The sequence below is a fragment of the Ictidomys tridecemlineatus genome, chromosome 10, assembly GCF_052094955.1.
Source record: "Ictidomys tridecemlineatus isolate mIctTri1 chromosome 10, mIctTri1.hap1, whole genome shotgun sequence".
Classification (NCBI taxonomy): Eukaryota; Metazoa; Chordata; class Mammalia; order Rodentia; family Sciuridae; genus Ictidomys; species Ictidomys tridecemlineatus.
In genome coordinates this window covers 122,563,007-122,586,372 of record NC_135486.1, presented here as the reverse complement: position 1 = coordinate 122,586,372, position 23,366 = coordinate 122,563,007, and the positions used below count along the sequence as shown (strand labels likewise).

The 23,366-nt window shown below is 43.4% G+C and overlaps 1 protein-coding gene across 4 annotated transcripts in view; it reads left to right on the top strand.

Moving 5' to 3' along the window:
* The window catches only part of Tpst1 (tyrosylprotein sulfotransferase 1), a 96,623-nt gene that overhangs the window by 49,190 nt on the left and 24,067 nt on the right, over positions 1-23,366 (top strand). For 2 of the 4 annotated variants that reach the window (XM_078023972.1, XM_078023974.1), the window contains one exon: positions 12,590-12,788. In XM_078023972.1, coding sequence (XP_077880098.1) covers positions 12,590-12,788 — 199 coding nt within the window. Of the gene's footprint in view, positions 1-12,589; positions 12,789-15,960; positions 16,072-18,455; positions 18,551-23,366 lie in introns of all 4 variants that reach the window. The other 2 variants (XR_013426915.1, XR_013426916.1) reach the window with 2 other exon arrangements.

Here is a 23,366-nt window from a genome sequence, read left to right as displayed (position 1 = left end):
TGCATCTCCCAGGCTCCTCCCCTCCCTACCCTGGATCCATCATCCTACTATGTTTCTTTGTGTTCAACTTTTTAAAGATCATGTGTATAGTCAAATCATGTAGTGTTTTTCCTCTGTATCTGGCTTATTTTACTTTTAGCAAGGTGTGTCTACCAAGGTCTTCCGTGTTCTTGCACTGAGCAGCATTCCACTGTATGTGTGTGCTGCAGTTTCTTTATCTGCTCATCCCTAGGTTTTTACAGATTTTTTAAGGGTTGTAAAAAAATTAAAAGGAGAATATGAGATAGATTCTGTGGATTGCAAAGCTTAAAATATTTGCTGTCTAGTCTTGTACAGAAAAAAATTGTTGGCATGTACTCTAGTAGGGTTTAGAATCCATGATAACAATCTTCTCTGAGTTTGTGATTTTTATAAGATCTGTTGTGTGTCCTACTCCCTGTCCTTTTTTTTAGTTGTAATTGGACACAATACTTTTATTTTTTGTATTTATTTTTATGTGGTGCTGAGGATTAAACCCAAGGCTTCGCACATGCTAGGCCAGCACTGTATTGCTGAGCCACAATCTCAGCCCTGTTCTGTGCCACTTATAGTTAAAAGTCATTTTTGCTGGATGTAAAATTCTTGGCCTACTTCCTTCCATGTGTGTGCTAAACAGATTGATCCTTATTTTCCTCCCTGAGGTAAAGTATTAATGTTGTATAAGAAAAGAAAATTACAAGACAATATGCCTATTGAATATAGGTATAAAAGCCCTCAACAAAATATTAGCAAACTGAATTTTAGGAACATTCTACATCATGGTCAAGTGGAACTTCTCTCTGGGGTGCATGGGTCCGTCAACATGAGGATCAGCATAATGTGCCCCAGTAGCAGGATGATGGGCAAGAGCCACAGATCATGCAGCTGACACAGAGAGGGTTTTTTTTTTTTTTTTTTTTTTCAGAGAGAGAGATGAGACAGAGAGAGAGAGAGAGAATTTTAATATTTATTTTTTAGTTTTCGGTAGACACAACATCTTTTTGTTTGTACGTGGTGCTGAGGATTGAACCCGGGTAGCACGCATGCCAGGCGAGCACGCTATCGCTTGAGCCACATCCCCAGCCCCAGAGAGGGTTTAAGAAGGCCCAGCAGCCTTGCAGGATGAGAGCAGAAGTGCACTCGGCATAACAAGGCCTGGGAAACAGGCCACCCGACATCATGTTCAGGGATGGAGAGCCCAGCCTTCCTCCATCTCCAGGAACAGACAAGCACTAATGCTCACCACTTTCTATCTAACACAGTCCTATTCAGAGGAACTGGGCCAGAGAAGGAGATGGAAGGCATCCAGATTGGGAAGGAAGACATTGAAGTATGTCTGCTGACAGTATGCTGCTAAGCATAGAAAACCCTACCCTCCAGCAAAAAACTGTTAAAACTAGTAAATGAATTCAGTGACGTTTTAGGATATAAAATTAGCATACAAAAAATCAGACACGTTTCTATGTACTGACAACCTATCCAAAAAATAAATGAAGGAAACTATCATTTTTTAAGATGAAAGTTTAAGACAGAATCCCAAAACTTAGGAATAGTTTTAACAAAGGAGTTAAAAGATTTATACATTAGAAACTAGAGAGCACTGATGAAAGAAATTGAAGACAAATAAATAGAAATATCTGATGTTCATTAATCAGAAAAAAATAATAGTTAAAATGTCCATATGACTAAAACTGATCTGTAAATTCAACATAATGCCTATGAAAATTCCAATGAACTGAGCATGGGGGTGCACTCCTGTAATCCCAGTGGCTCAGGCTGAGGCAGGGGGATCTCCCAAGTTCAAAGGCAACCACAGCAAAAGAAAGGCCCTAAGCAACTCAGTGAGACCCTTTGTCTAAATAAAATACAAAATAGGGCTGGGGATTTGACTCAGTGATTGAACGCCCCTGGGTGCTGGGTTTCTGTTCTTGAGACTAAAAGGCTCAGGAGTCACTCCAGTTGAACTGGGCTAACTGGGCTGCGCAAAATAACTACACAAGAGACACAAATACCTTTTTATTTGGGGTAGTTGTGACGGCTCCTCTGACCTTAAGGGTCTGCTGAAAGAGAGAGAGCGAGAGCACTCGCTGACCCCTTTTATGGAGGAGAAGCTATTCAAATGAGGCAAGGAGTCAGGTTTCAGGGGGCTGAGTCTATCTTCATGATGTCCACTGTCAGCAGGTTGACTGACACCTGGGTAGGCCACACACAAGGCACTTCCATGGAAGATTCTATCCCAAACAGGGCAAAGGGTTATATTACAAAGGAACAGGCAAGCATAGCTTTACCCATGGGGCTGTAGCAAGACACACTCATGCACAAGACACCAACCCCCGAACCCAAGAAGGGTGGGGAAAGCTCTGTCACATTTCTGTGAATGAGCACCTAAGCACCCAGCCAGGGAGTGTGACCCAGTCATGTGCAAGGTTGGTCTCCCACATATTCCCCCTTTCTTAGTATATATATTTTTTAAATGTAACTGGGAAATTTTATCTTTCAGTCACTTGACTCTTGGTCCAAGGTCATCACAATCTGCTATTGAAACACAAAAAGAATTAGTAGAAAACATATCATCTTCATAATACAATCAACTTGGAAGATCCAGGTTATTATTATTATTTCGCCAAACACTCATCAGAAGATTTAATCTTTTCCCAATTTTATTGGGAGGTATTGTGTTTGGCCATAGTAATATAGACATTTTCATTGCCATGGCATTTAGGCCTCTCCATAAACCATAGAGAAAAGGGCTCACTTGCATTATTTATTTGCCTCTCCATAAATCATAGAGCAAAGGGCTCACTCACATTATTTATTTGCCTCTCCATAAACCATAGAGCAAAGAGCTCACTCACATTATTTATTACATTGTCTTCTAGAGCATCATTACTTAGTTCTCATCCTTCCATCAGCACTTATCTGACCATGAAGGATTTTGGAAGTAATTTAAGTCAAGCATTAAGAAAATCCATACATTTTAAGTTTTAAGATATAGCTACAAAGGCTGTAATTGAATAAGCAAGGAATAATATTTAAAGTTGTCACTTTAGGGATTATGAGACCAGGAGTGTGCTTTCTCTTTGTTGAAGCATCTTTTTGTTTTAGAATTTTTTTCTAGTTATACATTGGAACAATTTTTGAAAACTTTAGAATTTATAAACAAATTATTGTACTTTGATAAGAAATATCAATGAAAATATAGTTAAAATCCTTAGATATTTTGTAGACAGAATTATATTTGTTTATCATCTTATGAGTTTGTACAATAACTTGAGAATTAGAAATTACTTGAAGATTGTATTTTTTTAAATGCAAATTTATAGTAAATACATTTATCTCAAATATCTATAACTGAAAGGCAGAGTACCTGATAAATGTATATATAAAACATATAAATTATGGGTTTTCTGTTGAAGAAAAACAATTAGGCAAATATATATTAACTAAACAATTAGACATGTGCTAATTATTTTATAGATTAACAAATATAGGTTATCTGAATACCCAGAAAAATATATATTAAAAATAAGGACATAATTTATAATTGTATTACCTTATGTAACCACGTGGTTCTTAAAATATTTGGATCCATTTCCATTTATTTTTACCTAGGAGTACACTCTTTTATGTGATGTCACTTGATGTAACTGAAATAAGATCCTTGTGTATACATATTTATTTTTTATAGTCAGGAGTGAGAATAAGGATTTTTTGTTCATCACAGGAACATTGCCGGCTTTGTTCCTGTGTCGAGCAAATGTATCCCCATAACCTCCAAAATTAAAGTTAAATACAAACAAGCATGTTTGATATCTCTTATCAATAGAACATTATTTATTAACACAACTATTAAAAAAGCCAGGTTATTTAACTCAGAACTAACTTAAATTTAAGGCTGCAATGTAGAAAACTGTGGAATTAAATTTTGTCTGAAAAAGATATCTTTCGTTAGCATTTACAGGTAAAAGCATTCTTTAAAATATAGGCTCTGAGCAGCTCTGGTAACAATCTGAAACAGTTAGTACAGTTAGCTGGAAGGCGGGACCAGAAGTCCTGTCTGAGTGACTGTGGAAGAACCAATCGGAAGCCCGTGAAAATGTGGGAGGTGGGACCAGGAAGTCCGCTCCTCCAGACTGGCATCTCATGGTTACCATGGTGACGCAGACAACATGGAGTCCACTGCCTGTTGTCGGAGCAAAAGTTCCCCAAGAGTTTTCCTAACCAATTGCATTTTATTTGGTTTTGTTTGTATCCCCCACCCCCCACCCCGCCCCGCCAAGATCCTATGGCAGTAGCAGCTTGCTTTGTGTCTGCGACCTGCATTTGTGTACTCTGGCATCCTGCACTTTTTTCTGTGGCACATGGGTGCTCCAAAAGTTTTTTAGCAGCAGATGCCAGCGTTACCATCAGATCTTAAGTTAGTCTGTGTTTGGCATTCAGGTCAAGTCATTTAAGGGTTAAAGGCACTGCTGGCCACTGAGTTACAGCCATTCTGATTCATAGGACAATCATGTAGCAAAGAGGTCAGTACAAACTTTCTGAGTATTGACGAAAACAATAGAAAATTGAAACTTATTTCTTTCCAGGTAAACATCACAACATTTTCTCTCCCTTTTGTCACTCTCGTATCGCAAACATGTAAAACATAAAGGCCAGAAAAAAAATTTTAAGCATTTTTTTATATTTATTTTTTAGGTGTAGATGGATATAACACAATGCCTTTATTTTTATGTGGTGCTGAGGATCGAACCCGGGTCCCACCCGTGCTAGGTAAGCACTCTACCACTGAGCCACAATCCCAGCCCCCAAAAAAATCTTTTATAAAGATTTATAAAAACAATTTCTAAAAATCCACAAAAGCGCTCTTTCCATGGAGAGGACTTAACAACACAGCCCATTAATCATCTTAATAACTATTTTTATTTAGAGTCTCTAGATTATACCCCAATATTAAAAATTTTAATGTCACAGATTTTCCTTACTTTCTACAATTCAGCCCACAATACTCTGCAATCCTACGCATACTTAACTTCTAGAGAGAATTACCAAACTCACTAACTTCCTTTAATATTTAAATTGGAGTTCACTTAGGAGCCAGCATGTATCGCTTTTGTCCTGGGGGCTTAAAGACTCAGACCTTTTGCCCCACGTTGGGCGCCAATTTCTGGGTTTGTGTTCTCATGCCTAAAAGGCTCAGGGGTCACTCCAGTTGAACTAGGCTAACTGGGCTGCACAAAATAACCACACAAGAAACACAAATACCTTTTTCTTTGGGGTAGCTATGATGGCTCCTCTGACCTTAAGGGTCCCCAGAAAGAGAGAGAGTGAGAGCACGGTTTATGGAGGAGAAGCTATTCAAATGAGGCAAGGGGTCAGGTTTCAGGGGGCTGAGTCTATCTTCATGATGTCCACTGTCAGCAGGTTGACTGACACCTGGGTAGGCCACACCCAAGGGCACAGTAAGAGAAGGGGACACACACAAGGCACTTCCATGGAAGATTCTATCCCAAACAGGGCAAAGGTAATATTACAAAGGAACAGGTGAGCATCGCTTCACCCATGGGGCTGTAGAAAGACACACCCATGCACGAGACACCGACCCTCGAACCCAAGAAGGGTGGGGAAAGCTCTAACACATTTCTGTGACTGAGCACCTCAGCACCCAGCCAGGGAGTGTGACCCAGTCACATGCAAGGTTGAATTGCACTGGAAACTGGGTGTTGGTGGTACGTGCCTGTAGTCCCAGTGCTCCCCCTGCTGGGCAGGGCTGGGACAGGAAGACTACACAGATTTGGCAACTTAGTGAGACCCTGTCTCAAATGAAAAATAACAGGGGCTGGGGATCTGGCTCGGTGGTAGAGCACCCCTGGGTTCAATCTCCAGTACAAAAATGAACACACCAACAAAAACTCAAAAGCAGTCCAAAAACTCATGTAGAACCACAAAAGACTAAATAAAGACTGCAATCATGAGCACCAACTAATATCAGCATGTTCTGCAAAGCTCAGGTGGCCAGGACAGAACAGGCTGGCATAAAAACAGACATACTGCCAGCAGGATGGGGCGGGCATCCAGATAAAGACCTTGCATTATGTCAGTGGATCTTCAGCATAGGTGCCAAGAGCCACACTGCGGACAGGACAGTTTCTTGAATAACTGTCACTGGCAAACCTGTATTCCTAGATGCACAGGATGAAATCAGACTGGTGCCTCATACCGTGCACCAAGGGAAACTCAGAACAGAGAAAGATTCAAGGTAGGAACTGAAACTGGGGAGTTGCCGAAAGGAAACGGGAACGTTTTGTGGTGCTGGTCTGCATTATGACTTTTTGAATTTGACACCAGATTCACAGGCAGCAAAAGCAAAAACTGGTCAGTGGGTGACTTGAAACCTAAGAGGTTAGGAAACAAAGCCTCACGTAGCCACTGCCCTGTCAGCAGTCTGTGTGGTTCTGTGTGCACATGCAGTACATGTGTAACATGTTCTTATAAAGTGGAAGTGCCATCACATTTTAAAGTCCTGTTTCCCGGGACAGAGTCTGAGCGTTTTCCAAGGTGGGAGCTCTGCAGAGGAGACTTTGGAGAGCCTTCCTCCTGAGCGTCGCTGGGCTGGGCTCTCCATGCCTCGTGCATTCCTTCTCATTCCTGGTGCTTTTCCATCCCTGTGGATGCTTTAGTGCAGAGGACGTGGTTTCCTGTGGTGGTTTCTGTGTGGTTTGACTTACACCTGTCGCTCGGCAGAGAGCCTGGCTGTCATGTTCAATTATGCTTAAAGTAAATGTCGTGGAGGATGTGGTCACCATGGCTGTTCTAGGCCGTGGCACTGGCCCTGATCCTTGCAGGAGAGCAGCAGAGCAGCAGAGCCTGGACACCTGCAGTGGGGAACCTGCTGAGTCAGATGCCTGGCCGTGCTGGATGGGGCCCTGGTTCTGAAGTACACCAGTCACTCACAGTGATATGAGGCTCCAGGGAGGTGGAGGGTGCCAGAATCCTAACTAGTTCATCTCTAGGGCACTTGAAGCCTGAGGGTTGGTTCATTTCTGGAAGGCTGAAGGAGCTGGGGAGATCTGATGAGCTCTGTTTGCAGGTCATTGTCTAGAGAAGCAAATTATGCTGTCTGAAACCAGGACCCTTCTCCTCTGATAACTGTTTTCTTCTGAATAAGGCAGACACCCTGGCATATAAAGGGCCAGGTGCTCTTGGCTTTTCAGCCATATAATTTCCCATGATCTCTTGTAGAGCAGGCTCTTCCATAGACAGTGCAGACACAAACAGGCTGCCTGTTGTGGTAGAATTTCACGTACACGGCATTGGCAGCAGGACAGACTTGGTAGTTAGCTTATCCTGCTTTTGAAAATTTTTTGAAACTGTCCCTGTTAGTGATCTTTATCCCCAGTCTCTGAGGATCAATGTTTCTTAGGTAACAAAGCTGGATTCTACAGGCCCAATTTCTAGGTCTGTACTCTACTCACTATGCTTTGAAAAAAGAAAACTAAGTACCTAGAACTTGTGAGAAGATAGGCAGGGTGAGTCCAGAGATCGGATATAGAACAAAAAAGCCACTCTTAAAAGTTTTTTTGTTTTTGGTTTTGGTTTTGAGGATTTTAAACCCAGGGCTGCTTAACCACTGAGCCACATCCCCAGCCCTTTTTATTTTATTTTATTTTTTAATTTTTTTAAGTTGTCAATGGACCTTTATTTTATTTATTTATATGCAATCCTCCACACTGGCCAGGTTCTTCTGTGCAGAGAGTTGTAGTGAGGCTTGTGCCAGGAAGACACCCCACCACAGAAACCCTGAATTCCCTTGTGATGGAGCCTTAGATCAGGGTGGACAAAACTGTCTGTAGTGGGCTAGTCAGTATTTCAGGTTTGCACACTGTGTGGTCTTCACCTCAGCTACTCAGCTCTGCCCTTGCCTCAGAAGAGCATCATAGACAATATGTAAATGGCAGATCTTGCTGTGTTATAATGAAATTTTACAAGTGTTAAAATTGGAATTCCATGAGATTGTCATGTGTTATGAAATATCACCTGATTTTTTAAAAAAAACTGTTTAGAATATAAATGTCATCCAGAGCCTGCAGGCCGGATAAACGCAGGCCATGGAACTGGGTTTGACCCAGGACCTGGCCTGTCAGTCACACCTTAGCTGTTGGGGCCTGCCTGACTGCAGCAGAAGGCCTGTCCCCACAGGTGTCCTCACAGCCCTGTGTCCAGCCGCTGCACTTTGATCTTGTGTGCATGGTGGTCTCACTGGATTCTGAGCTGCTGCTTTTTGATTCTGAGCTTCTTGAGAGGAGGCCCATGGGCTGCAGTCATCTTTGCGTGCTTATTACCTTAACACCCGGACATATGATGGGTATTCAGAACATACTGGGCTTGATTCATGCTTAGAAATGTGCACTGCCATTTCTGCTGCTCCGATGACAGGCAGCAGGTCTTGCCGTGTGCCTCCTGGGGGCATTCACGGTGGTACCTTTCCTGACTCGGTGCTATGTAGCAGAAGCCTTTCCAGGGTCATTCATTCTGATGTCCTGTGTGTCTCAGGCTGGGCTTCAACATCTGATCTGCAGAGCCGTGCTGCGTTGGTGTGGAGTTGTAGCAGGTCATGTTTGCTGGGCCCGTGCTGCTACGTTCCAGGCAACTCCAGTTTCCCCCAGACTTCTGATAACTTTCTGGTCATTTTCTTTGTTCTGTATAGCTCAAACAAAACGAAGCAGCAACATAAAAACACTCCCGTGCTTTCCTCCACATGCTGTGTCCTAATGCCCATCAATACTGTCCACCCAGGCCTCCAGGCCAGAAAGCAAGCTCACCAGAGCCTCCTCTTCTCTGCACTGCCATATCCTCTTGGTGGCTAAGGCTTATCAGTTTTTAAAATAATCTTTGGAATTTAATTTCTATTTCTTTTGGTCTGGTGGAAGCCTTAAGTGTTTCTTGACTCTTTCAAAATATAAATGAATCAGACACAGCATCGTTACCGTTTACCTGAACCGGCAGGCCTCCTCCTTCAGTCTTCTTGCAGTTGTCAGCGCTGAATGGTGAGCGTCATCATGCAATCAGACCCGCCCTCAGTTAGGACCCCTGCTTTTCCCACCATCATCTAGGTACAGCCACCTTCCACTCAAGGCACACCAGATTGTGTGGGACCTTGGTGCCTTCACAGATGCATCTCAGACTTCAGAAGTTGTTTGGATCTTAAAAGGTATGTGTAACACATCATCCACTTACCATGCCAGCCCTCCATGGCAAACACATCCCAGGGTGTGTGTGTCCAGTGGAACAAACTAATCCTTTTGGTTTGTTTACATTTTGCTGTCAAACGAGTTATAGGAAGATGTTTTCGGAGCTTTTTGATTTCAGAGTTTGGACTCAAGAGATTGTGGCCTTAGTTATCCAAGGGTCTACCTGATGGAGATTGGCTCTTCCCAGTTCTGCAGTGAGCAAGGTCATATTAGCAGCTGACATCAGTCATGGTAGGAATTACCCGTGGACCTCAGTAAATGCCCCACAACATGCTTTGGTGAGTGCATTGTCAAACCTCCAGTGCAGCACTGTATGTACCTGTTGTATCTACAGTGCACTGGAACAGTCAAGCCCTGTCTATCTGTGCTACATCAGATGGAGGGCAGGGCTTTCAAGAAGGCACAGGAGGTGAGCGTGCAGGTGATGAGGAGGTGGCAGTGAGAGACATTGGAGAGGCAGACACTGTGAGCTCACCCAGCTCATTTATTCCCAGAACAGGTGACCCTGGGCAAATCACTTGCTTACCCATTTAAAAGTAAATATTGGTCACCTCCCTCTCCTGGGTGGTTGTAAGGATTAAATTAGATATATATACACCCCATGCCTGACTTAGATGGACAGAAAATGTCACTCTTTGTGTCCTACAAGCCTTTCTTTTTCTTCTGGAGTATTTTTGTTTGTTTGTTTGTTTGTTCTTTAAGTCTCTGCAGACATGACCCCCATTCTCTAAAGCCCGTGTGCACACAGAGGTCAGCACTGGATGCTCTTAGTGTCTCTCTTACTCATCCTTAGCCATGGTCTTACCAAGGCATGATACTTGAATCTCTTATGCCCATTTGTATAAGTTGCTATAACATGCTTTTTTCTATGAAAAGCTTCAGTCATTTACTTGATACAGATTTATTGAACATCCATCATATGTTAATGTACTAGGTGTGGGTGATGGTGAGATTACTAAGACACAGACCCTCCTGTATCCTGTGGGGTGATGGATAAATGTGGGAGATCAACCTTGCACGTGACTGAGTCACACTCCCCTGCTGGGTGCTGAGGCACTCAGTCACAGAAATGTGTTAGAGCTTTCCCCACTCTTTTTGGATCCGAGGGTCGGTGTCTCGTGCATGGGTGTATCTTGCCACAGCCCTATGGGTGAAGCCCCATGGGTGAAGCTATGCTCACCTGTTTCTTTGTAATATAACCCTTTGCCCTGTTTGGGATAGAATCTTCCATGGAAGTGCCTTGTGTGTGTCCCCTTCTCTTACTGTGCCCTTGGGTGTGGCCTACCCAGGTGTCAGTCAACCTGCTGACAGTGAACATCATGAAGATAGACTCAGCCCCCTGAAACCTGACCCCTTGCCTCATTTGAATAGCTTCTCCTTGATAAAAGGGGTCAGCGCATGCTCTCGCTCGCCGCAGCTACCCCAAAGAAAAAGGTATTTGTGTCTCTTGTGTGGTTATTTTGCGCAGTCCACTTAGCCCAGTTTACCTGGAGTGACCCCTGAGCCCTTTTGAGAGAACAGAAACCCGGCAGATAAGCCAAAAGGAAACCACTATTGATATGCAAGCAGAGGGCTTTTTCAGTGGTAGAGGGGAACTCAGGTCATGGCAGCAGGCAGGAGAAAGTGGTCCTCTCCATGAGGATGGTACGGCATGTGGACTGGAGGTAGCTGGGAAGTGCCCCTGCTCTCCTCATCCCATCACAGTCTCTGGTGGGGTTGTTTATCAAGACTGGACTGGCCTGCTGCAGGACAGTATACTTTACCACAGTGCTGCTCATGATGAGGCTGGGCAGTTGTTACCAATTGCATCTGTCCTGGAAAACCAGGTGCTCTTTACCTGGGTTAAGAATGTCCAGCAATGATGTTTAGGGGTGATACTTTGGGGGCGGGGGCGTGTACAGCGTGAAAATGCTTAAGTTGAATCCTTGAGAAAACTTGAGGGGAAAGAATGTGGTGTAGAACAGCAGGCAAGTTTGAGTGGTGGTGCCAGACCCCCAGGGAGGAGCCACTCTGCTGCACATCTGTCCTGAGCAGAGCCTTTGAAAGACCCTCATCCAGTGATGAGCTCTGCAGTGAGGAGTCAGATGCCTCAATGAAAAGAGCGTTTACCTTTGCTAGATTTGAGTGGCTTCTGTGTGTTAGGGTATAAAACTCCTGAGCACTGGGATTCCACCTCTTGGGTCCCCTTCTTCCTCCGGGAGAAGTCCTTTCTGCTGTCCTTTAATAAACTTCTAATTTCTACTCTGACCTTGAAAAAAAAAAAACTCCTGAGCACTTCCGTAGAACCCCAGATGTCATTTCATTTATGTCATATCTTTTTTTTTCTTAAATATTTATTTATTTATTTTAGTTTTTTTAGGTGGACACAATATCTTTATTTTATTTTTATGTGGTGTTGAGGATTGAACCCAGTGCCCCGCGCATGCCAGGCGAGCGCGCTACTGCTTGAGCCACATCCCCAGCCCCTATGTCATATCTTAAGGTCATTAGGCATTTGGTCAAAGGTGGTGTAATCTCCAGGTCGAGATTCAGAACACATTGTCCTGTAGTCTTAATTCTGTGATACTGAAAATCAAGCAGCACTTTTTCTGTAGAAAATAGGAGTCTTTGGGAAGTCAACAGAAAGATAAAACAAGTGGATATTTTGCGTTCTTAATGGTTTATGCTTCATGGTCCTCCCCCCGCCAGTGTTTTATTAAGAAAATTTCAAACATGCAGAAGAAATCAAAAGAATCATGCCCACCAGCAAGATTCTACAGTTAACGTTTTACTGTTTGCTTTATTACATACCTGTCCATCTCTGTCCCTCTCTCTAGTCGTCCATCGGTCTCATTTTTTAATGTATTTCAAGTAAGTTCACAGTTTTTCTGAGAGGACTTACCTTTGTTACCCCCCCCATGCTGTGATCAATGTGTCAACATAGTTTATACAGATGTTTTCAGCCTGACCATTTTCCCTGCTTCTAGAAACTAAGGTTGCCAGTAATCACTGTCCAATTATTTTTTAAAAAGTCTGGTAAATAGATTTAAACCTTATTAGTGCCCTTCTTTGCAATTGCTTTATAATCCAATTATAATTTTTATCAAAAATAATTCAGAGTTTTAAGTTATAAGTCATCAAAAATAATTTAGTGGGGCTGAGGATGTGGCTCAAGCGGTAGCGCGCTTGCTTGGCATGCGTGTGGCCCGGGTTCGATCCTCAGCACCACATACAAAGAGTTGTGTCTGCTGAAAACTAAAAAATAAATATTAAAAAAAATAATAATTTAGTGTTTTTTTAACATTTTAAAAATTTAAAGCAAGTATTTATTGCATTGTTTTCAGAGTGGAGAGATCTACAGACCAAGTCATCAAGCCAGTCAATGTGGGAGCTCTGTCAAAATGGGTGGGGAAGATCCCTCCAGATGTCTTACAAGATATGGCAGCGATTGCACCCATGCTTGCCAAATTGGGGTATGACCCTTATGCCAACCCACCCAACTACGGGAAGCCGGACCCCCGGATCCTCGAGAACACCAGAAGGGTGAGTGAGTGCCCCAGAGCAACTGGACACACAGTCGGACTCCAAGTGGCTTTTTCCTTATTTTAGTTCTAGCTTTTTTATGATCAAAAAATTGTTCTAAATTAGAGTGATTCTGCGCATGAGTGCTTTATTATCAGAAATCTGCATTTTAAAGACAATTGTAGCTGTTCCTGTGAACCATGGGGACAGCTCTTCAATGAGTGCCGCCCCCTTCTAGGAGTAGTACTCACATTGGAGAGATTCGTCCATAGCTAGTTCCCACAACTTTGCATAAAACGAGAATCATTAAGACTTACTTTTCAAGCCTTTTTTCTCTAAATCTAGTGGATACGTTCCTCTTAAGTGTTTGTATAGAGGAGGCACCACTTCTCGGGACCCAGTATGTGGGAAGAGTGGCTGAACAGGCAGACGCACGGACGCACCAGCCTTCCAGCTGAGGGATGGCTGCTGCCACGGGCAGTTAGCTATTCTTTGTACAGGTCAGGTTGGTGTTTTTACAAGCACTCTTCCAGAAAGGGCTCATCTGGGTGAATGCTGCTGCCATCTCAAGGCAGACCTTCCGCATTCTTTCCAACAACTGTTGTCCGACATCCCTGACCTCACTGTGCCATTTCAGCCATCTTCCAGGGTGTGGTGCCACAGCACTGAGCCCTTCACACTGGCTCCTGTCACCATCCACCTCCAGAGCTTTTTTCATGTTCTCTTGTGTGTGTCGGTGTCCTCCCCCATAGCCTTGTGATAGGTCATCTCTTTATTCTCTTCCTTTTGGTACTCTTAGTTGGAAACCTGGTGACAGTGAAATGTGTTTCCTGAGGCCATTCGCGTGTGGATCCCCTGCTCTTAGTCACTTTCAGTTCCTCCTTCGGTTCTTCATTTGTGGCAGTGTAGGAAGGGCTGTCTCTTGTAAACCATTGAATATGAAAATAAGCTTATTTTTAAGTAATCTTTATCCTTTTTATACTTACATATAAACATTTTTAATATAAAAATTTAAGTTCAAGCTGGCAGTGGTGGCACATGCCTATAATCCCAACTACCCAGGAGACTGAGGAAGGAAGATTGCAATTTTGAGGCAGCCTGGGCAACTTAGTAAGACCCTCTTTCAAAAAATAAAAAAGGGCTGGTGATATGGTATGGCTGTGAGGTGTCCCCCAAAAGCTCACGTGTGAGACAATGTAAGAAGGTGCAGGGGAGAAATGACAAGGTCAGTGAATTAACCTCTGATGGGATGAACTGGTTGGTGGCTGGAGGCAGATGGGGTGTGGCTGGAGGAGGTGGCTCACTGGGAGCATGGCTGTGGGGTAGATATTTTGTATGTAGAAAGTGGAGTCTCTCTGTCTGCTTCCTGATCACATTGTGAGCTGCTTCCCTCTTGCCACGCTCTCCCACCATGATGTTTAGCCTCACCTTGGGCCCTGAGGAGATAGAGCGACCTTCCATGGACCAAGACCTCTGATACCATGAACCTGCAAATAAACTCTTCCTCCCCTACAGTTGTTCTGCTCAGATATTTTAGTCACAGCAGTGAGATAGCTAAAACAGCTGGGGTTGTGGCTCAGTGGTAAAGTACCCCTGACTCAATCCCCAGTACCTCCCTAAGTATACATATTTATAATAAAAAGTATTTTTTTCACTATATAAAATTAAAATGGTGGAAGAATGAAAATTATTTATAATATTACCTAGATACATACAATTCTTAATATTTTAGTATATTCCCTGCCCTCTGCATTTTATTAAATAAAGGTAAGATCTTAATATATGTCTTCCTTTATGCACGCAGTTTCTGTCTAACTTTTTCCTATTAGTACTGATGGACATTTCCCATCGTGTGCCTGCTTTTTTACGCATAATGCAGTGTACCATCACAGGAGCCATCGCCAGTCCTTCCTGAAACATAGCAGTGAATGAACGAATAGATGAGCAAACAGAATACATCTCCCTAGTAAATGTCCCTAGTCCATCTTGCCGTTTTTCTCTTGTGTTTCTCTTTGACAGACGATGCTGTATCAAACATCTTTGAAATACTAAATTTTAGGTTTTTATTTACATTTAGACTAATAAAAGTAGGAATAAGCCAGGTCCAACCATCTGGGATTTTTTTAAGATGCTCAATATATCTTGGTAAAATTTTTTAAAAATATTTATTTTTTGGTTGTAGTTGGGCACACACCTTTATTTTATTTATTTATTTTAACACGGTGCTAAGGATCAAACCCAGGGCCTCGCATGGGCTAGGCAAGTGCTCTACTGCTGAGCCACAACCCCAGCCCAAGATTTTTTTTAAAAAATACTTTCAAGCTGGAGTTGTGGCTCAGTGGTACAGTATGTGGTGCCTGGCATGGGTTCAGTCCTCAGCACTGCATATTAATAAATAAAATAAAACGATTCATTGACAACTAAAAAATATTTTAAAAAATATTTTTAAATTACCAGCATAATAGAGGTGATTCTATTTTAGATTTTTGCTAATTTTAATAGGTTCCATTGATTAACATAATTGAACATTTTCTAGTTATTAGCTGTGTGTATATATTCTTTCATGTACTGCCTCTTGACTTTTAAAATGCTTTATGTGATTTAAAGTTTTGTGAACTACAGCTTGCTAAAAATGAAGCAGAAATCAGTCTAGCATCCTGCCTTCATAGTCTTGATTGCCTTTCTGTAACTGGTAATTTATAGCTTTCCTCTGCTGGGGGACTTTATGAACCAGGATACATGACTACATGGCATTGCAAAGGTTTCCCAGAGCAATAGCCAGTGTGGGTTCCCCACTACCATTGGCTTGGCGATGCTGCTCTCAGTGCTCCTGAGGGGCAGGTCAGGAAGCTGCTCTGATTTGAGTCCGTGTGACTGAAGAATGGGTTTCACACTGGTGACTGGAAGGGTTTCAGCGGACACTGCAATACAGCTTTTCTTTCCTTCTTTTTTGTCTTTGCCTGTCTCTTAACTGACAATAATTTTGAGGAAGAAAAGATAAAATGTGAACTATAATTGTATTTTGAGTCCTTTGTAATGAAGCACAACAGAGGCCATTGTGTGTCTTGAAATTGGGTTTCATAGATATTCTTATGTGATAGCTCATGGAATGGAATTACAAAAATTGGTAAGAAACCAGTGCCTGGGGAAGGGGTTGGTTTGCTCCCCTCTCTTTCTCTCTTCCTTTTTCCAGGAAGCCTAATTAACCATGGGTTCCTACTTTTTTGGATTATAAATTACTGCCCCAGGAGTCTGACCACTCCCTCTTGAAGTGTAACACCTGTGAACAGAATTACCTGTTTCTGTGAGTATGCTTCATGTTAGAGACTCTGCCTAAGGCCCTCAGCCACATAGGTTAGGAATTTTTTTAAAAAAGATGGAAAAGCCCTAATGTTAGAATAGGTCTAAGATGATGCCAAATAACCTGTAAATATTATGAGAAACTGTAGATCAGGGCTCAGAATTTGGAGTGTTTGTTTTCCTCTGTCCCCTCCCCACCTCTCCCTCGACCCCCCCCCCATGTCCTCCTCATGGTGTCCCCACCTCCCCATCCTCCGCATAAACTAAAGCTTGGAGCTCTCCTCCTGCCCCAGAGTGCTGCTTGCCGCCTCTCCAAGTCTGTTTGCTGCAACATTTACAGTTAGGCATCACCTATATCACTCAAGTCTAGGCTCTTCAGAGCTTTCTTCTGCCTGTGGCAACTCAAATGCTAATGTAGCCAGCATTGGTGGCCCTGGGTTTCAGCAAGTCCTGCTTGCAAAGAGACTTGATTGTCAGAGGTGGGCTCCAGAAAAGGAAGGTGGCTGAGGAAATGGTCCCTGATTTATGGGGTGAGGGGAGGAGAAAACTCACATTTGGATTAGGAATACAGAATCTCAGTCTCTAGGTTACAAAGACGGTTTTCATATTATTGTGGGGAGTCCAACAGTAATGATGTCTGAGTCAGCTCATTTCAGGGACAATTTGCCCAGTTTTGAATGGAAAGTCATGTGTTTTGTGGCTGTGTGACTCACATGGCAAGCTGGAAGTGAGCTGCTAACATGTTCCATGCCTTTTCCCACCGTGGTCTAACTCCAGAGTTGCTGCACAGTTTAATACATAGTGCCCTCTAGGTTCTCCTCAGCCTCTCCCTCCTCCATTGGTTCTTAAGCTTTTAAGATTTAGGAATTTATTTTAGAACCTAATAAAACCTGTGAATGCCTACCTCAAAAATGCAGACACATCCTGCACAGAATTCTACCTATGGTTTCAGTGGATTCATAGATGCCCCAGAAGCCCATCAGGTTAGGACTTCTGCATTGTGTAGTCTCCTGAATCCCACTTTCTACTCTGTGGCTCTTATCACCGTGATGGGGACCCTGTTTCCTATTAGGCCCCAGGTTCATATTCCAGCTGCTTCTGTGAAACTTCCTAGAATTTCTAAGGGGCCTCATGTGAGATTCAGTGTCCCAGATCAAAATTACTGTTCAGACTTGTTCCCTCACAGGCACAGCTAGATGGAATTGTCTTTGTGTGCACGTGAATGGCCTATTTCCCCAGTAAGCCTTCGTATTTCAGGTGTGTTGCTGATACACTGGTAACCTTGGTTGTTAAATTGGTTTCACAGCCTGCATTTTAAGTGGAGTATGGAATCCCTTACACTTAAAGTCATCACTCATCTGGCTGGGCCTGAACCGCCACTTGCTATTTGTTTTGTTTTTTAAAATATTTATTTTTATTTGGACACAATATCATCTTTATTTTATTTATTTTTTGTATGTGGTGCTGAGGATCGAACCCAGGGCCTTGCACACGCTAGGCAAGCGCTCTACCACTGAGCTACAACCTCAGCCCTGCTATTTGTTTTTAATTGGGACCATTTGTCTTTGTTCCTTTGTTCTCTTTTCCTGAATTCTGTTGGGTTAATCTAAAATTTTTTAGATGATTTTCTTTTATCTTTTCTTGGATATTATCTCCTTCTTTTAGCTGTAATTTCTTGTTTTAATTAAGGTTGCTGTAGAACAAAACAGCTGCAAATCTTTCTGTAAAATTTGTCTCTGTTCTTTTCTGAAGATGCAGATTTCACCTGGGACATTTCCTCTTTGGCCTGATAACTTCCTTGAGCATACTCACAGTGAGCGTATGAAGGCTAGTAACTCTTTGGGGAGTTTTTTTGGTTTTGTTTTTTTAAAGCTGAAAATGCCTTTTTTCTTCATTATTTGAGAATATCTTTGCTGGACATAGAATTCTATGTAGACAGGGGGGTTTTTTTTGTATTATTTTACTTGTAACATTTGTTATTTTATTGTCTTCCACAATGTTTTTGATGTGAGGTCAGCTGACATTCTTATGAATGAAGAGTTATTTTGCTTTGCTTTGCTTTGCTTTGCTTTGCTTTGACTGCTATCTTTCGCTTGGGATAAGAATGTCCCCCAAAGGCTTATGTGTTGCAGGCTTGGTCCCCAGGGCAGCAAGTGTTCAGAGCTGGGGCTCCTAGGAGTGAGAGTACTAACCTCATCAAGGGGTTGATCTATCAATGAGCTGATAGCTGGATGGACTGTTGGGAGGTGTTTCTAGTTGAAGGGAGTGAGTCCTTGGGGATTGTATATCGTCTCTGGCCCCCTTCTCTTTCCCCAGCCCTTCCTGGGTGCCGTGAGCCGAGCAGCTTTCCCCTGCATGCTCTGCCATGATGCTTCTGCCTTGCTGCAGGTCTAAAAGCAGTGGAGCCAGCTGACCCTGGACTACTAAGACTTCTGAAACCACGAGCAGAACAGGTCCTTCCTCCTCCATGTGGATTTTCTCAGGTATTTTGTCCTGCAAGTAAAAGCTGCCAAACACATACTGTAAGATTTTCCCTTTGTATTTGGTTTTCAGCAGTTTAACAATAATGTAACAATTTGACTGATTCTTGCTTCTTCTGTTTCAGGTCAGGCATGAGCTTTGATTAGTTCTTAATTAACCTGTCTTTGAATTCCCTGGGTCTGCCTTCTGTGTCTAGTCTGCTGTTCAACTCCTCTGGTGACTTCTTCATTTCAGATTATTTTCCAGTCCTTGAGCTTCCTCTTTCTTCCCTCATTTTTTCTTCTTCCTGCATTCTTTATCATAGTCGTGATAACAGTCTTAGAGTCTTCATGCATGGCTCTCTGCTGATTTTTCCCTTAGTTATGGGTTTTATTACTTGCTTCTTCGTGACTTAGAAGTTTTGCCTTTATGCTGGACTTCTTGTTATAAATAGATAGCAAATGAACTAAACAATATTGTTTGTTTTATTTTCCCCAGAGAGCATGTTCTCCCCTCCTTCATGCAGCTAGGGTGAGGAAGGGAATCTGGCAGTTAGCTGAGCTGGAGCTGAACAACACCCTTAGCTTCAGTTTACCTCTGAATTCAAATGAGATTGTGGAGATTTGACCTTCAGTCCAATCCCTAGATTCCTGTGTGTTATAGGCAAGGGTCTCATTTCTTGATTTTCATCAAGATTTCAGCTGGGAGGAAGCTAGATTAGACCTTAAGTTGTTTCATCTCTCCAGTACAGCTGCAGCAGGACCCTGTACCCAAGCCACACCAGACTGGGAGATCCTCTGTGTCCAGCTTTGGTCCCACCAGCCATACTCAGCAGAGTCCCCCAGATACAGTGGTCAGGCCCTGAGATTTAGTTTTACATCTGGAGCTCCTCCAGATTCCAGATTCTAATCTGCGTAGCAGTTCACACTGTTGCTAAAGCTTAGCTTATTTCTTTTTGTCTAAGCAAAATGTTTTTATCTCTAAATTTGCCTCTCTGCCCACCTGTGCCCAGCCTGGCCATTCATGGTAGAAAGATACTTTGCTCAATATTCCTAAGAAGAACTTGTCCTTCTCTGGAATTTGATTCGTTTAGACTTCTTTCCATCCCTGCTCCTTGATGGTTCTAAGGAAAAATACGCAGTGGATTTCATCCAGTGTTTCCTCCTTGTTCTGATGAAAGCAGTGTCTGTTGAGGCCTGGGCTACGCCCAGAACAGAGCTCCTTGGAGTGCATTCGATTTTTTTAAGAGACCCTGTGGTCTCTTGTCCCTGGGTCACTGGGAGCCTCCTGCTGAGTTGCCTGCACTGTGTCCTAGGTAGGAACCCTTACCAACAGACTTTTTAAAAAATACCTTTGTTTTATTTATTTATCTTTATGTGCTGCTACAGGTCAAACCCAGTGCCTCATAAGTGCTCCACCGCTGAACCCCTGCCCAGCCCCTCAACAGACTCTTCTGCAAATCCCTTGGTCACAAGTTTTCCAGCCTTGTTCTTCTTAAGTTTTTTTACTTTTCCAGCCGAACCATTATCTACTGCCTCTTTTGTCACCTCCAGTGTGTCACAAAGTGACTACAACAGGGCCAGTACAATTAGTGTATACTCATAGTTTCTTCTTCCAGGCCAAACATGCAGTCACATGCTACTGGACTTCTGTGCCGAGCAGCAGAGGGCTCGGTGACCTCTGGGAGGCGCCCAGAAGGACAGTGATCCATAGGATTGGGTGATGCTGTACACTCCAGCCCCAGGGTCTCCTGAACAGCCTCGGAGGCACAGCAGCAGCAAGGCAGCTGATCACTTGCATAGTCTCCTCTTGTTCTGAACCTTCTCAGAATGTCACCCTTAGGACCGCTTGGTGAATGAGCTATCTGTTGTTTCCAAAACCCCAAGCAGCGCAATAGGTTTCGCTGGTGCAAAATTCTCAGCAAAATGTAAAGACTCGAGATCTTGAGCTTAATTAACTTTAATATGAGAGGCTGCATGGCTGTGAATTCCATTAGTGTTGTATTGAACCACCTGTAGGATCACACTTTGGGCTTATTTTTCAGAACTCTTGATCCAGTGGCTGTATGCTATAGGGGTCTGTTCAGGGCATTCTTAGAAGCTTCCTGGTACCGGGTCTCCGACCTGAGATAGCGGTTGAAATTGTGCAGTCCCCACTTCTTTTCCCTGTTCTGCAAGACACACAGAAGCAAGGCCACAGCCCTGGGTTCTCTCCTGCTGTTTCCACTGTGCGCTTCCAGTGCTGTTACTTGTTTACTCACAGCCTGTCTTTTGTGGGTATGTGTGACTGCACGTAATAAATTAAGAAGCTGTTTTGCCTCATTTACTATGAACTGCTCTTGTTCCACTGACCACTTTTACTTATTTAGTTAGTTACTTGTTGTTTTCGTGATGCTGGGGATCAAACCCAGGGCCTGCTTGGCAAGCTCTCTACCACTGAGTCAGCCCAACACCCATTTTCCACTTCTCCATTCCACCAGATCAACTCGTTCGTTTCTGGCCGTGGGGAAGCTGCTGTGCCTTGGTCCTCCAAGAGCAGTGGCCTGATTTCTGCCATTGCCATCTCACATGGGTCTCCTTCAATGAGAATCCCCTCCTGGCATTGTGTGGGGAGGGGGTTCATGCCAGCCTTGGACAGAGGTGGTGGTGGGAGTTGTCATTCATCCAGCACAGTGACCCTGCCCTCTGAGAGTCCTTCCAGACTTGTCTTGGGACCCTTTCCTGGGTTTCAGAAGTGGAATGAAGAGAAGAAGCATTGTCCCCCTGGCCAGGGCCCCAGGGCGTGAGGCTCAGCAGGTGTGAGACAAAGGAAGCTCAAACATCAGCTGCACTTCCTAGGACTCCCTGTAGACAGATGGCCATGGACCAGTTTCTTCTGGCCATGTTTATGTGAGGAGGTGTTTGTTAGCAGTTTTCTGACCCAACTGTTGCGGATAAGAGTCGTATGAAGAAAGTTTACCCATTTTTTTCCTGCTTCTGAACATTGCTATGAAAGGACATTGAACTGGCCCTGTTGCAGCCACTTTGTAACACACTGGAGATGACAGAAAGAAGAAAACAGAAATCAAGGGCCTTGAACCTAGCTTCAGCCTGACCTCCACCTCCTCTCTAGACTTCCTGTGTTTTTGAGCTACTTTAATGAGGTATTCTGTTCCTCAAGTAAAACCAGCCCCTCAAAAGAAGAGAACCAGGTGTCAAGAGGGGTCTCACTTTCAAGTCCTGGTTCCCAGCTCCGCCCTGGCGGTGGATGTGACACGTCTCAGTGGGCTCCTGATAGGTCCCCCCACCCCCGCGCTTTTTTTTTTTTTTTTTTGAGAGAGAGAGAGAGTTTTTTTAATATTTATTTTTCATTTTTCGGTGGATATAACATCTTTATTTTTATGTGGTGCGGAGGATCGAACCTAGCGCCCCGCATATACCAGGCGAGCGCGTTACCGCTTGAGCCACATCCCCAGGCTGGTCCCCCTTTTTTTAATATTTATTTTTTTAGTTGTAGTTAGACACGATACCTTTATTTTATTTAATTATTTTTATATGGTGCTGAGGATCGAACCCAGCGCCTCATATGTGCTAAGCAAGCATTCTGCCACTGAGCCACAGCTCAGCCCCAAGGTAGGTTGACTCTGTTGTCTCAGTTTGGTTCCTGTGCCATGGTAGGACTGTTCCAACTATCACTGGATTTGAGGTATGATTTACCTTTAGTTTCTCATTTTTTTTATATGTGTGCTCAGACGTGACAAGCTTTGTATTCTAGTGGTTATAGTTAGAGAAATTCACATTCCATTGTCTTAACATTTGATGCCCCTTCAAACAGCCACCACAGAGCTAGGTGCTCTCCCAGCATGACAGTTCTTTTCCTCTCCTGTGTTTCTACTTTATTTGAAAGCAGATACCAGTGCTTCTGCAGCATCCTGTGAAGTTTGGTGTGGGACGTCTAATACCACAATGTGGTCTGTCAGGATGGTCACTGCAGGGATCTGGGCATTGGATAGGTAGTCACAGAAGCACAGTGCCTTCTTGGTGCCCAGGAAGTGCAGACCTGGCTTGTTTTCATGAGGAAAGCACCAGTGACTGGAGAGAGAGTCTGTCCACTGTGCTGGCAGTTTACTTGTTGAGACATCCCCTAACCATGCTGCCCAGGCTGGGCTCAAAAATCCTGGACTCCAGCGGCCCCTCCACCTCAGCCTCCCCTCCACCACAGCCTCCCCTAGCTTCTGGTTCTGTGTCTACAACATACAGAGGCCTTGTCACATCAAGGCCAGACAGAGATGCATGGCTAGTTTCTGTTTCTTCATCTATCTTCAGTCTATAAAATTTCATTGCTCATTCACCTATGGTTTCCACATTTTCCCTTATATGTTATACCTTCATTAAAATCACCTAAAATTAGAAAAAGTTATCTGGATTCAGTTTTTAAATGCTGGAGTAAGAACCATTTTCTTGCTAGGTACAGTGATGCAGGCCTGTAATAACAGTGGCTTGGGAGGCTGAGACAGGAGGATCGTGAGTTCAAAGCCAGCCTCAGCAATAGTGAGGCACTAAGCAACTCAGTGAGACCCTATCTCTAAATAAAATACAAAATAGGGCTGGGGTTGTGGTTCAGTGGTGAGTGCCCCTGAGTTCAATCCCCAGTATGGGGTGGGGGAGAACCACCCCTCCTTGATATTTCTTGATCATGGAAATATCTAAAACAACAACAAAAAACAGAAACCTAGATTTTGTGTCTGACCCATAACAAGATGCTGAGGAAGAATAGACAAATTCAGTGAAAATCAAACAAAAAATGAGAGAACTGCCTGAGCGGGGTCCTTGAAGACGACCAGCAGGGTTGCAGCAGCTG